At 34.8% G+C, this 13,298-nt stretch overlaps 1 protein-coding gene across 5 annotated transcripts in view; it reads right to left on the bottom strand.

Moving 5' to 3' along the window:
• LOC113231659 (ataxin-2 homolog) overlaps nucleotides 1–13,298 on the bottom strand; it is a 54,150-nt gene that overhangs the window by 20,914 nt on the left and 19,938 nt on the right. For 3 of the 5 annotated variants that reach the window (XM_026466090.1, XM_026466091.1, XM_026466092.1), the window contains 2 exons: nucleotides 3,395–3,498; nucleotides 2,883–3,053 (listed from right to left, as the gene is read on the bottom strand). In XM_026466090.1, coding sequence (XP_026321875.1) covers nucleotides 2,883–3,053; nucleotides 3,395–3,498 — 275 coding nt within the window. The remainder of the gene's footprint in view (nucleotides 1–2,882; nucleotides 3,054–3,394; nucleotides 3,499–13,298) is intronic. The other 2 variants (XM_026466093.1, XM_026466094.1) reach the window with 1 other exon arrangement.

Here is a 13,298-nt window from a genome sequence, read left to right as displayed (position 1 = left end):
TACCCTCTAAAAGATCTATGACGGAAAGCAACGGGAAACTACAGTCGTTACATTTCCCTTGTTAGTCAATTTTATTGGAAGTAAGTACAGACAACTGTTCCGGCTAGCTCAGGACAAAGAAAGACATAGAAAGCTGACTGCCGACCTTCAATAATGTTGAGGCACTTGAAGAAGAATAAGAAGACACACTCATAGTCTTGATGTTATAAAAAAAGGGAAACCCTATGTCGCGGGTGCCATGGACTCACGCATAGACAATCACAAATTACATCCAATCTCACGAGAGAAACTTATGTAGGCCATACAAATATTTCTCAAAGCCCGGGTATCAAACCCGGGACCTCTGCAAGTGCAAGCAGTCAGTCATGGTAACCGTTCGGCCACAGATGTAGTTAGTTACATTAAGATAGAATTACGCTGATTTTGCTTAATAACTAAAGTAACTAATAAAATATATTAAAAAAATATTTGTAGAGTTCGTTTCTGTGGTCCCGTTATGTAAACTCAATTTCGCTAAAAATATCAATAACGGCAGTTATGATAAGGATGTCAGTATTGCAAGTGTAATTTCACAAAGACATGGTCCTCAGTAATGGGCGACCGATAAAGGCTTTGGTTGTTTGAAACATAAAAGCGTCTGGAAATTAAGAAAAAAGGCGTGTGTAATAATAATAAAAAGGCACTTTACCCACAAACACTGTCTCAGGCATGGTTTTCGTTCGTATTCTTTCGCTGTCGATTATGAACTACGAGCATCAACAGCAAGTAGAGGCACATTTTACACAATCGCTCTGTTCTTTGCCAACTAACTTTTGCTAATGAACTTGTATCGTCATCAGTGGGCGGTTCTTAGGAAGCTTGTATTATTCATTATGTGGACATTACACTCTAGTAGATACATACGTCATTCATTGATCTTTACGTTACCCAGTTCGTGAGTTTTGCTGTTGAAACAAACTGGTGACCGAGTCGTAACTAGGCTTTATGCTCGAGATTTCTCGAGTCGAGAAATTTGGCCAACTTCGAGGCAAGAAAAATTAAATTGCTTTTTTAATTCGCACCCCTCAGAAGAATGGCATAAGTGGAGTTACGGCGAACATGTGTATTGCTCCATTAGATACAGAAAAACACAACCCACGTCCTTTCCCATTCTTTCTTCTTCTTTCTTCTTCTTCTACAATATTAGTCGATAGAGTTATAAGAATTGGAGAGTTTGTGGGTTATATTTTTCTGTATCTAATGGAGCAATAAACGTTTTTGACGTAACTCCATGCCATTCTTCCATGAATGGTGCGAATTAACAAATAACGCATGACATTGCATCAGATCTTTGTAAGTCTTTGTAAGTCTCAGATTTCAGATCTTTGCTATTTAAAACTCTGAGTGGCACTGCAACTGCTATGGACAGACATGTCGCTTACCATCAGGCGCACGACTTGTTCGTCCCATCACTTAGTTTCAAAAAAAAAAAGTTTCGGGTCACTACCCAGAACACTCAAGCCAAAACCACTTAGAAAAAGTCATGTAAATTGTGTTCATGTAAATCATTGAAAATTTATATTTATAATTGGTTAAGCTGAATCTATAAGGTTTTTAAAAATTTCTCGAACACCTCGACAAACTCAAGAAATTGGGAACGAGAATTCTCGAGACTCGAGAAAAAAGTATATCGAGAAATCAGAAACCCTAGACGTAACAGAATTACTTATGATTTTACAATGCTTTTATGACGAATTGTTACATCAGTGACATTACGAGTTTGTACGTATTACAATGCACCACTGCTTATATTCGTTTAATCGCACAGACGTGTTACATAGTTCATAATTATTGAAGTAAGTAAACGTTTGTAATAGGATATTTCAGTATTCATGGACTTGCAGATCAATATGCAATTAACGATGTGCGATGACAGATAGCAACACGGCAGGCTATTTTGCGTTCCAGTGAACCGGACAAATGTTAATCACATTGCAATTATACGAAAGACGTCACATGGAAAGCCTCTATTCATCTACCAGTTTGTTTGACAGAATAGGCATAGATGTAACCATTTTTAAAAGAAAACTACGTGAAATTACCACTACATACGAAGTTTTATAGGTCGCCAGAATGCTACTGCTAATATTAAAAATTATCACTAAATGACGCCACATGTATTTAAAAACGCGCTGTCATAATATTGTCTGGCCGAAATGAAACCTGTTACATTCACTGTTAAAACATGCTATGAACTATACTCCGTCCAACTATTTCCGTAATAAGTTCCGTAATTATTGACACACAACCATAGACAAATGAATGCAATACTTCCTGGACTCTTTTAATTTTAGTGAAGAGATGTGCTCTTTAGCCGCGATATTTATCGAGCCAACAGATTATGTAACAAAATTATTCAAGTTGATAAATTTTGGTACCTGTCAAATAAATTATAATGAAATTAAATAAATTATAAACAATTAAAATACACTTTTATTGTTTATTATAATGAATCGTCGGATTCTTCTCCATATGAACGGGAATCATCACTTGAATCCTCATTAATATTAATTATTAATTCTTGAGTACACAAATTGTCAAACGCAACATCACGGTCCCAATCAGACAATATCTTTTTTTGAACCCACTCACATTCACGATTGAAACTTATTCATATATAAAATTGATTGTTATATAAGAATCGCATCAGAAACGCATTAGGACATCACTAATTGAGTAGAATTCGAGCTGTCAAAAGTTAAATAAATGGTTGGACTGAGTATAAGTTATTAAAACATGACGATGTGATATTTCAAATGAAAACTGACGTTAAATATTGTTGATTTTTTATTCGGGAATGCCTGGTAATATGGTAAAGCCATGGTTACACCTACACCGTGTACCTTTAGTAGCTTGCATAAATTCAGAGTAAACATTTCCGGTAGTATTCAGTTGGCCATCCCAGCTTCGCGCTGACCGCATGCGCGCCTGCTCAGGAGGCCAATGACGATCAAACCGATGGTCCATGTGCACGAGTGTCTCGAGAATCGCCTGCACTTGTGTAGGATCTAACTCTGCCAAGCAGGCGCGGATTAGTTGCGTTAGTAAGCTTATATCTTGCAACGGGCTCAAACAATCGGAAAGGAAAAGACTGTTTCAAATTTCGAACCTTGATGTAATTCATAGGTATTTTATTTAGTAGGGTATTTATTTGTAAAAGTTATGATCTTATTTTGCAAAGAAAGGAACGAATACTAAATAGAATCTGGGTTATCATACCACAGCACGTCAATTCACTCATATAATAATTAATAATAGAAATTGAATAGAAAGTAAATAAACATAGAATTTATAGATATTAAAAGAAATAAAAAAAAACACAAATAACCTTGTTACAATGATATAAGGCACTTACTGGGGTAGCCCATACGCGAGCGCTCTTCTTCTTCGAGCATACGCAGTACGGCCGAGTTAGCGAGATTCGCCGGCTTGTCGGTTGAAGGATTGCTGAAATCGATTCTGTAACAAAAAGAAATAATCTAAATATTATATTTTTTTCCGCAGCGTCATATGTAAATTCATGAAACTATTTCTTCACCTTTACGGCTACCAGAAGCTGGCTAGAGAGATGTCGTTTTTAAGTAATTAAGTTTGTATTGAATGTCGGATGTCTCACCAACATGATATTCAAACATTTCTTGTGAAATTACTCCAAAAGGTTGTTATAATTATTCATACAAAGATCGAACAGTTTCAAAAAATTCCTCCGGTATATAATTGTTATATTTCAATTTCAATTAAATTCCCTAAATGTATAATTATTATTTTCAGCATTAATGTCGTTAAATGCGACTAGAAACATTGTTGTGTATTACGTTTTAAAAGATAAATAAATAAATAAAATAACATAAATAAAGAAAGTAACTATGTCCACCGCGTTGATGTCTTTTGTATGAACCACTTAAATATGTTTTTCCTTCATCGTGTTGCTACGAAGTTCAAAAAGTAGTAGGTCTATGTTATGTCAGTGCAATAATAAATCAACTGTTTTAACTCTACTGAGGACACTCAGAGAACGGAAATATAACGACCCATATATATTCTTTATTGTGCCAAATAAATAGATAAATATATAAAACAGAAGAAATATTAGTTCAACAAAAAGTGAGCAATTTAAACAAATTAATTTGAAATTAATTTTAAATTTTCATTGAATTGATATTCAATTATTTTTATGTGAAATTACTCCACTAGTTTGTTATAATAATTAATACAAAAATCGAACACTCAGAAAAAAATTCCTTCGATCCGGCCGGATTCGAACCGACGTCTTCTAGCATACTGTGCCAGATGATATACCAACTAAGCCACGGAACGAACCAGCGGACCTCACGAATTTTTCTATGTGCTTGCGTCGTATCTTTGTATGCGGTTTTTCAACGACTTTTTATCCGTAGCCCCATCTATGAGAAATCTATGATATTTCGTCACCCACTTAGATACCTTTACAGCCACCAGCTAGAGCTAGAGCCCCGGCTAGAGATGACGCTATTCATTGTATTTAAATTTTCATTGAATGGACATTCAATTATTTTTATGTGAAATTACTCCACTAGTTTGTTATTATTATACAAAGATCGAACACTCAGAAAAAAATCCTTCGATGCGGCCGGATTCGAACCGACGTCTTCTAGCAAACCGTGCCAGACGTTACACCAACTGAGCCACGGAACGAACCAGCGGACCTCACGAATTTTTCTATGTGCTTAATCGCTCTCCTGGGATATTTTCCAAATGCACGTTAGATGTTTTACCTTTCCAATGTCAATCCATTGAAACAGAAAAAATGTTTCTTACTATTATTGTAAATATCCGTCAAAGGAAAAGGGACTACTACAATTTATTAAAGAGAACTTGTTAACCCTTCCGTCCTTTTATATCGTGGAAGAAGCATTGTTTGTTCGTAAGCGACCGACATACTTTGTATTTTACAAAAATCCCCGTCGCCAGAATAACGTGATCCTTTCTCAACCAAAATTAGAAATATACAAAAACAGCCCATTGTACAGATCTATTTTAATCTATAATAAAATTCCAGTATTATTTAAAAATAAAATAACATAAGCACATAATATAAAATAAACTCATGTGTCTCATTCAAAAATCATACTTCTCTATAGATGAATTTCTAACAAAAAAATAAAGTTACAACTTACGGAGAGCTCACGTCGATTTTATTTATTAATTAAGTAAAATAATTTAACAATTCGATTTTAAGTCTCTTTGCTACAACCTGATAAGTTTTTTTTAATGTACATGTGCAATATACCAAATAAACGAATGAACTGTTAAGATATCCATAATATTTATTAACTTTAGAAGTAAATCCAAACTCATGGTACCACGATTTCGTTTAACTAAAGTAAACGATTCTTTTATGGGGAACTGTATACTTTTTTATAATAAACTTCCGAAGCGTATGTTGTGAAGACTATGTGTTAGAACGCCCCCTTGTGGGCGCTACAGGCCTAGAAAAATATGTGGGCGTTGTGTAGCGGCTTAGGGGGAGATTTGTAATTTCATCTAGGAAGACTCTTAGACACCGACTACAACTTGTGAACATCAACTAATATTAATTAAGAGATTGCTCAAACTGACTCTGTTCGATATTTCTCTCTGTGTAGTTCATACATCTGTCCTGTTTTATTGAATAAAAAAATAAAAATCATGTCAATCGGTCGCTCCGTTTCGAAATGAAAGTAGTCACAAACAAACAAATAAAAAGACAACAGATACAATTTCGCATTTTAATAGTTATTAGTATTCCTAGATTGGTAATTTTCGTAGATGATAGACCGCGGGCATGTTTTAACAAGTTTTTGTTAAATAACTCGATTTGTGGATTCCTGTATCAATCGGCTGGTTCATAGAATACTTGTTCTTACTTGTTGAGTACGATTGAGCGTCGAATGAGATAAACGAGTTTATGCATGTTTGTCTTCTCCTGTCGGTGCGAACTGCTTATGCAATCCTATATAAATAACGTAATATTTATTTTATTTTCATTTGCGGTTTCCCGTGTAATAGATAAGCAGTACTTAAGTTCAACACTTAGTTACGTATTTCTCAAAACAAAACAATGTCGGAAGTAAAAAAGAAGAGATGGCAATACTGTGCGGAATATATTAAATTCGGATTCATTGAAAATCCCACAAACCCATCGTCGCCTTTGAGCCTTCTATGTCTTAAAACATTTTCGAATGAAGCAATGAAGCCTTCAAGACTGCAAGATCATTTGAATAAAATGCATCCAGATAAGAAAGACAAGAATGTAGCATATTTTCAAGACCTAGAGAAGAAGCATAATACTCAGCCAAGTGTAGCAAAACTCTTTTCGGCGGCTGCTAAGCAAGATGACGACGGACTTCGAGCTTCGTACAATATCTCTTTGTTAAGAGTTAATTTTGCCGGCAATAAAGGAAGTAATAACTACTGTGCTTCGTAAACCGACCGCAGATATTATCCGAAAAATTCTTTGAGTAATAATTCTGTGCAAAGACGAATTGATGAAATGGCTGAAAACATTGAAGAATGTGCAATCGTTTGAGGACTATTCATTCTCAATTCAGCTCGATGAGTCCACTTTACCAACTAATGAAGCATTGTTGCTGTCTTATGTGAGGTTTATTAAAGATGAGAAAATTTGTGAAGAACTATTGCTTGCTAGAAATTTAGAGACCGATACAAAAGGCGAAACCATATTCAATACATTGGAAAAGTTTTGTGATGAGAAAGAGATTCCCTTGAAAAATATTATATCAATTGCTACGGATGGCGCTCCGGCTATGACAGGGTGTCATAAAGGCTTCATAGCGTACTTAAAAAATAAAATTCCAGATGTCCTTGCTGTACATTGCGTTATTCATAGACAACATTTGGTTGCTAGAAATTTAAGTGAACGACTATTTCAATCAGTGCAATATGTCATCAAAGCAGTCAATAAAATCCATAACAGCTCTTTGAATGATAGACTATTTCATCAGCTTTGTGTTACTAATGATGAAGATTTCAACCGTTTGTTGTTTCATACTGAAGTTCGTTGGCTATCAAGAGGCAATTGTCTGACTCGATTTTACAACCTGTTTGAATTTGTTTACCAAATAAGTTTGGGAACCCCTGTGTTTGATAAAGACGTAGGGTGAAACAACTGGGCTCTAGATTCCACATAAATTTGATGTAGTTTCTTGCTCGTTATTTTCAGCGCAGTGAATGAGCAGTAGCTTAAAAAAATACCTTTTCCAGTGTAAATTTATTTCACCTATTGAATAAATGATTATTAAACCCTAACTTAAATAACTAATTACTAACAAGAACTTCTCTACTTTGTACATCACAAGAATTAATTACTACATCAAAATAAAATAAAATGCTTATAGTCTATAGCCAGGGTGCTTAGAAAAGTACCACAACAATGATTTCCCAAGAATTAGTGCTAAATAACGTATTAACCCCACGCGAATAACGACTATATACTCGTACGCGTAAAGCTTTACAAAGTTACTACAAAACATTATGTATGTTCAATTAATATTTTTTTTATTTAGTAAATGTAAATGTTCAATTTACTTTCAATTCATATTAGTAGAGCTCCTTGTGAAAGAGTTCGTCCAGGGTACTGCTAACGTACCTATTTCTGTCGCCAAGCAGTAATGTGAGTTTATTACTGTGTCACGGTTTTGAGGGGATGATGGTGAATTACAGACACGTGGGACTCGTCAACTTATGTCTCAGTGTGATGGGCGCAGTGGCAGTGTCCTTCAGATCTTCGCGATTTAAAACTCTAAGTAACACTGCAACTGCTGTGGACAGGCGCCCTTAGCAGTTAAAATAAATTATTTGCTAGTAGAGTAAAATTATAAGCATAATTAACATAACATTGTAATATATCAGTAATACGCAGTGGCAGTGCCCCTCAAATCTTTGCGACTTAGCTCTGAGCGACACAGTAACAGTTATATGGACAAATAACTCGCTTAAGAGCTCTCATGCCAAAAATGTTTTGACGTTGGCTCCGCCCAAATTTGTGACACAAATATATGCCTGAAGTTCGCGTGACATGCGACAGGAGATGTTGAATTTTGCGCATTAAAAGTACCAAATTCGTTTTAGCGGAATAACTGTAAAACTAAAGGGATTAAAAAAAAATCCGTAGTGACAGTTGTCGATCATGCATAAATATAATTAAGTATCTAATTTTTGTCCTAATAACCTGTAGCATTTCGAGGATAAATCGAAAAAATGCGAAAATTAAAGGACATTTCGTGATTTTTATCTATCGAGGAAACTTTATTGTTTTATGTTTCTGATTAATGTCTATGCTTGGATACATCGTGTAGTTACTCATACAATATTTTATTTTTAACTTTAAAGTGGTTATACCCCTCTAAAATCAGATTAGGAATTTTTCCTCTGCTCCTCATCTTGTCACTTAATATCGTAAAAAAAATAGACAACAATCATAGAAGTAGAAAGTTAAAAGCGCGCAGATATATTAGATTAGGATCGTGTCTCTGTGATACTGGAATTTTGCTGGTACTTAAATCACAAGTTTTCCTTTTTTGATTTCCAGTTCTAATATTGGCTATACCTTTCATTATGCACTTTTCATACTTTGCAACATTTAAGTTCTATAAATAAATTTGTCATTTATTTATCTTATTTTATAGCGTTTAAACTGTAGAGTTTAAGATTAAAAGACTTATGTTTACATGTTTAAGTTTATGCACAAGCGTGTTGCGTAAAACCAGGCGCATGACGTGTTCATCTGGTCACTTGATATTATATATTTTTTTAAATGTGAGGTATATCATGATAATGAATGATAGCTACAAAACTATCTGTTAAAAAGTAAACTCTCCATTTCTAATTTTAATTACACGGTAAAACATACTATCAAAAAAATGGTTGCTTCTGGCACGAAGTCATGTCGTCTTTATCTTATTGAAATAATTACACGTATTGTCTAGTCTCGTGCATAACCAATACGATTATTAAAGCTGATAAATCGACTCCAATTTCGCTTTATTTCATCATAAATTTTTTGCACTCAGAGACTGTTGAATTAAAATAATTAGTAGATAGTCGTACAGAAGTTATCTAAAATCTTGACTCGTGAGTGACACATGTTTTCATGTGCTCTTTTCTACAATCGTTTGCGCCTTATGTATTCAATCATCAAGATCTATCAAGCCATTTATACGTCCCACTGCTGGGCACGGATCTCGTCTCTATTCGGGTTGGCGACTTCACACGTTTTTCGAGGGTTATGAACATTCTTCGAAGTGCAGGTTTCATCACGATGTTTTCCTTCATCGAAAAGCTCATGGTAAATTTCAAATTAAATTTCGTACAGAAATTCGGAAAAACTGTATTGTTCTTGAATATTACGTTATTACTACTACTTAATATTACGATATTCATATATTTTATGTGAAAATACTTTTTGATAAAAAATATATGCTATCGAGTTCTTAGGTTTTCGATTGTTACACATAGGAAATGAAACTATTTTTCCGGATTTAAATGTAAAGGGCCCGTAACGGTTTGTATGAAAAAAAACAAATATACGCGATTTAAATCCGGAAAAATACTTTCATTTCCTAGATATATGTTAAACATATTGTTATTTTTATTGATACAAAGCTCGAACAAAGATAAAGCGGTGACCCAGCGTGGCAACAGATGCGGACTCGAGTCCTGTCAGATCGAAAGATTTTTTCTTTGCGTTGTTTGTCCTTGAATATTAACGACTTGGGTCAAACATTGTGTGGTGCATGGTGAATGAGTCATTGTCATACTTATATCACGAGATTGTTGTATACTGAATTCGGTTTTCACGATTATTACACATTGGAAATGGAACTATTTTTTCTTTCAAAAAACACCAGCGTTTCGGGCCCTTTATTGGTCCCATGGTCACGGCGAATGCTATAAATATAAAACAAAAAACCTTTTCAGTGGTATTGTAAAGTAATTTTGAATTTTAAATATTAATATGCCAAGTAATTCTTAAAACATATATTAGTATGTTTTAAGAATTACTTAGCAAGCTGCTTAAATACTTTATGAAATTATACACAAACAATATGTACACAAAAAACAGGTGCCTAAACGTCTAGTTGCGAACACCAGCCCGTTACCCCATACTATGCACTGCAAGCTTCAGAATGGATACGAATTATGGCATTCAAGAGATTCTAAGTCATGTAAAAACAACAATGATTACGCGTTAAAAGGGAAACGTGAGAAAAACTAGCAAAAAGAGAGGGCAATACTCTGTTTGTTTCTTGTCATTATTGTCACCAACTTTCTTCGGTGAATTCTTGCCTGTGATATAATAAATCTTTCTTGATGATTTTTCTAAGTGCGTTGTTACACTATAACGCATCTTTAGCAGTTGAATACATGTAGAAAAACAGTTTGGATAAAATTAATGGAAACTACTATAGCAGGCAACTGTTTCATAAACCACGTGCCAATTTATTCTGTTTTGCGTCGACCCGAATATAGATTGTTTTACAAATTCATCAACTTCAAATGTGTTTTTGACAGCTGACACAGAGCTACAAATTTTGATAAGTTTGGCAGATCTTTGAGTTTAGCTGTATAGTGACACTGTATTAAAAAAACACGGCCCATATCTAGTTAGTCGTCAAATGTTTGCTTCATATGTAATTTACATATCTATTATCATAGTATACTGTATGTACCTATGTACAGTCAACAGTACATCAATCTGTTCACTGTGCATAGACTTGTCGAAAATCGCCTCCAGTGCAACGGAACAAGATCCGTCATTGTGTAACTTGATGTGCTGCCGTCTGTACATGCTATCTATTACACTGTACTATGTACGTACTATCTGTCTAATGTGGCTTATATCATTGCCATACTTGCCTAAATGAATTCTACTCTCGCGAACCCCCATTAACATTACATGCACCCACAATTTTTTTCTTTCGCTGATATGAACCCCTTGTAGGCTCTTGGGGATGTTTTTTATTATACCAAGAGATGGAACGAACAAGTTGTGAGCCTGGTGGTAAGCGACACGCCTGTCCAAGAGCTTTAAATCGCAAAGATCTAAATTACCGTCCTAGATCAATGCGCCTCCCTCAAAATAGTAAATAGAGCATCTTAGATTTCAACCTAATAATCAATTTAAATGCGATATACAACTTCTTATTTGAGTAGATTCCTACTTACATACCATACCAACTTTTTATTTGAATAAATAACAACCCACGTTTAACATTATTATACCAAAAATATATTAATAGCTTTATTTACCAATTTCGTATTATGAAAATGAATAACGGTTCCCATTTATAATACCTAGATGGAATAATAAACGAATACGAGTCGCTTGTTTGTGTATATCCTCTATGTATTAATATTTATGAATGTTTAAGGACGCACGTTGTGTTTTTAAAGTCTGACTAAGTTTCGATCTATGAAATGCTCGAAGAAAATAAAATACATTGAGACACAAGTTGTTATTATTTTTATAAGTCTATATTAAATACAATACAGTCCATTTGTAACAAAGTTACTTACTTAAAGCGTAGTAAAATAAATGGTTTCGATTTATAATTTGTTTTTGCAACAAAATATACCAGTAATCTGCAATTGAGTCTATATCTATCTGAGCGATTACCTAAAAAGGAATCATGTTTACATTCACCTAATTAAAATCAAGCCTAAAGCCGTGTCAATGTCGGTTTTACAATTAATGCTTGTGTGGATTTCTTGTTACCCGACTATTCCAAAAGAAAGGAAATAATGCAGGCATTTATATACGTATTCGTATGTAGTAAGTGTACGTAAAGAATCCAAAAAATTCACAACTTTAAAGTTCAATCTAATATTTTTCATACTTTTACCTATCCGTGGTACATATATGTATATAAATGTGGGTGTATCTGTGACTGACGATTGATTACATAGGAATTGGTATATGTATTTATACTCCAATACATATATACGTCTGTTTCTTAGTTCATCACAGAATGAGGCCACAGAACCTGAACAGCTGGATTTTAGAGAAAAAAGTGTTATAAGATTAATCTAGATCGTAGTTTTCACGTTTTAGGTTTTTAGTACACTACCCTTTCGTTTCTACATTAATTTTGGTTATGGTGACCGTCCCTACCGATAACGGTTAAAAGTTAAAAACCGGTAGCGGTTAAAGTTTTTAGTACATCCCTACATCTTTCTACAATAGTTTTGATTATAGTGACCCTCCTTATCGATCCTTAGAGTATACGAGAAGGGCACACTATACAAGAACCTTACAAGTTCAGGTTCTGACCCCAGATCAGCCAGTATATAGGGTTGTCACAGATCTGTCACTTGACTTCATCCGGTTCTCGAGAGGCTAATGCATCGGGTGAGCCGCCTCGGGTACACGTACGGTACCCTCCCAATTTTCCAGATAGATACCGGAGCTGTAGGCACGCTCACTTCCCGTTTCGTATTGCACAACTAGCGGTTGCCACCGCTAAGCCGTCGACTAGCCTCTACCAAATCTCGAGCTGTAAAGCACGCTCACTTCCCGAAACCGAAAAACGACGTCTCTCCAGCTCCCATTAACCTAAGCGCCAGGAGGGACCAGAGGATATCTAACTTATTAAGGTTTATTAGCTTAAGGTTTTTAGTACAGTCGAGTTTGCCTTTTTTTAAACTATGTACTATTATTACCTCTAACGGAAGGCGGAGATGCTATCTCAGTCGCTAAGTACTAGTTCTCACAAATATAGACGTCAGAGTCGACACGCCAAGGAGAAGACCTCTAACGGAGTGGGATAAAACCTAAATATATATTTACACATTACGCTATAATTATTATTATTAAAAAAAATATTATTATTGTTATTATAATCGCCATATTTGTGGGTTGGCAATGGTTGGCACTAAAAAAGTAAAGTTTTGATCGCTCTGCAGCTCTAGCATTCGCAAATGGAGAAAATACACGATTTCTCTTGTCCATTGCCTATGGCGTTATTACAACATTAATGTGCACACGATTGTAGAGAATTCGCGTGATTTTTAAGAGTAAATTTGGATGTGTTTTGTGTTGGATCACGCTAAGTTTGCAGGTCGTATTTCCCACAAAATTTGCTACACACCAACATATTCATAGACAGTGACGCAGTACAACATCTATTGGAGGAACCAAGTATAGCGCCACGTATTCTATTATATACATATAATGGAAAGAAACTATTTTTATAAAATTACTTTTATGAAGAGTACCTGTT

This window comes from Hyposmocoma kahamanoa, unplaced genomic scaffold, assembly GCF_003589595.1.
Source record: "Hyposmocoma kahamanoa isolate Upper Pololo Valley unplaced genomic scaffold, ASM358959v1 66, whole genome shotgun sequence".
NCBI classification, from domain to species: Eukaryota; Metazoa; Arthropoda; class Insecta; order Lepidoptera; family Cosmopterigidae; genus Hyposmocoma; species Hyposmocoma kahamanoa.
Note: the sequence above shows the minus strand (reverse complement) of the source record. Positions and strands in the feature narration are given on the sequence as shown.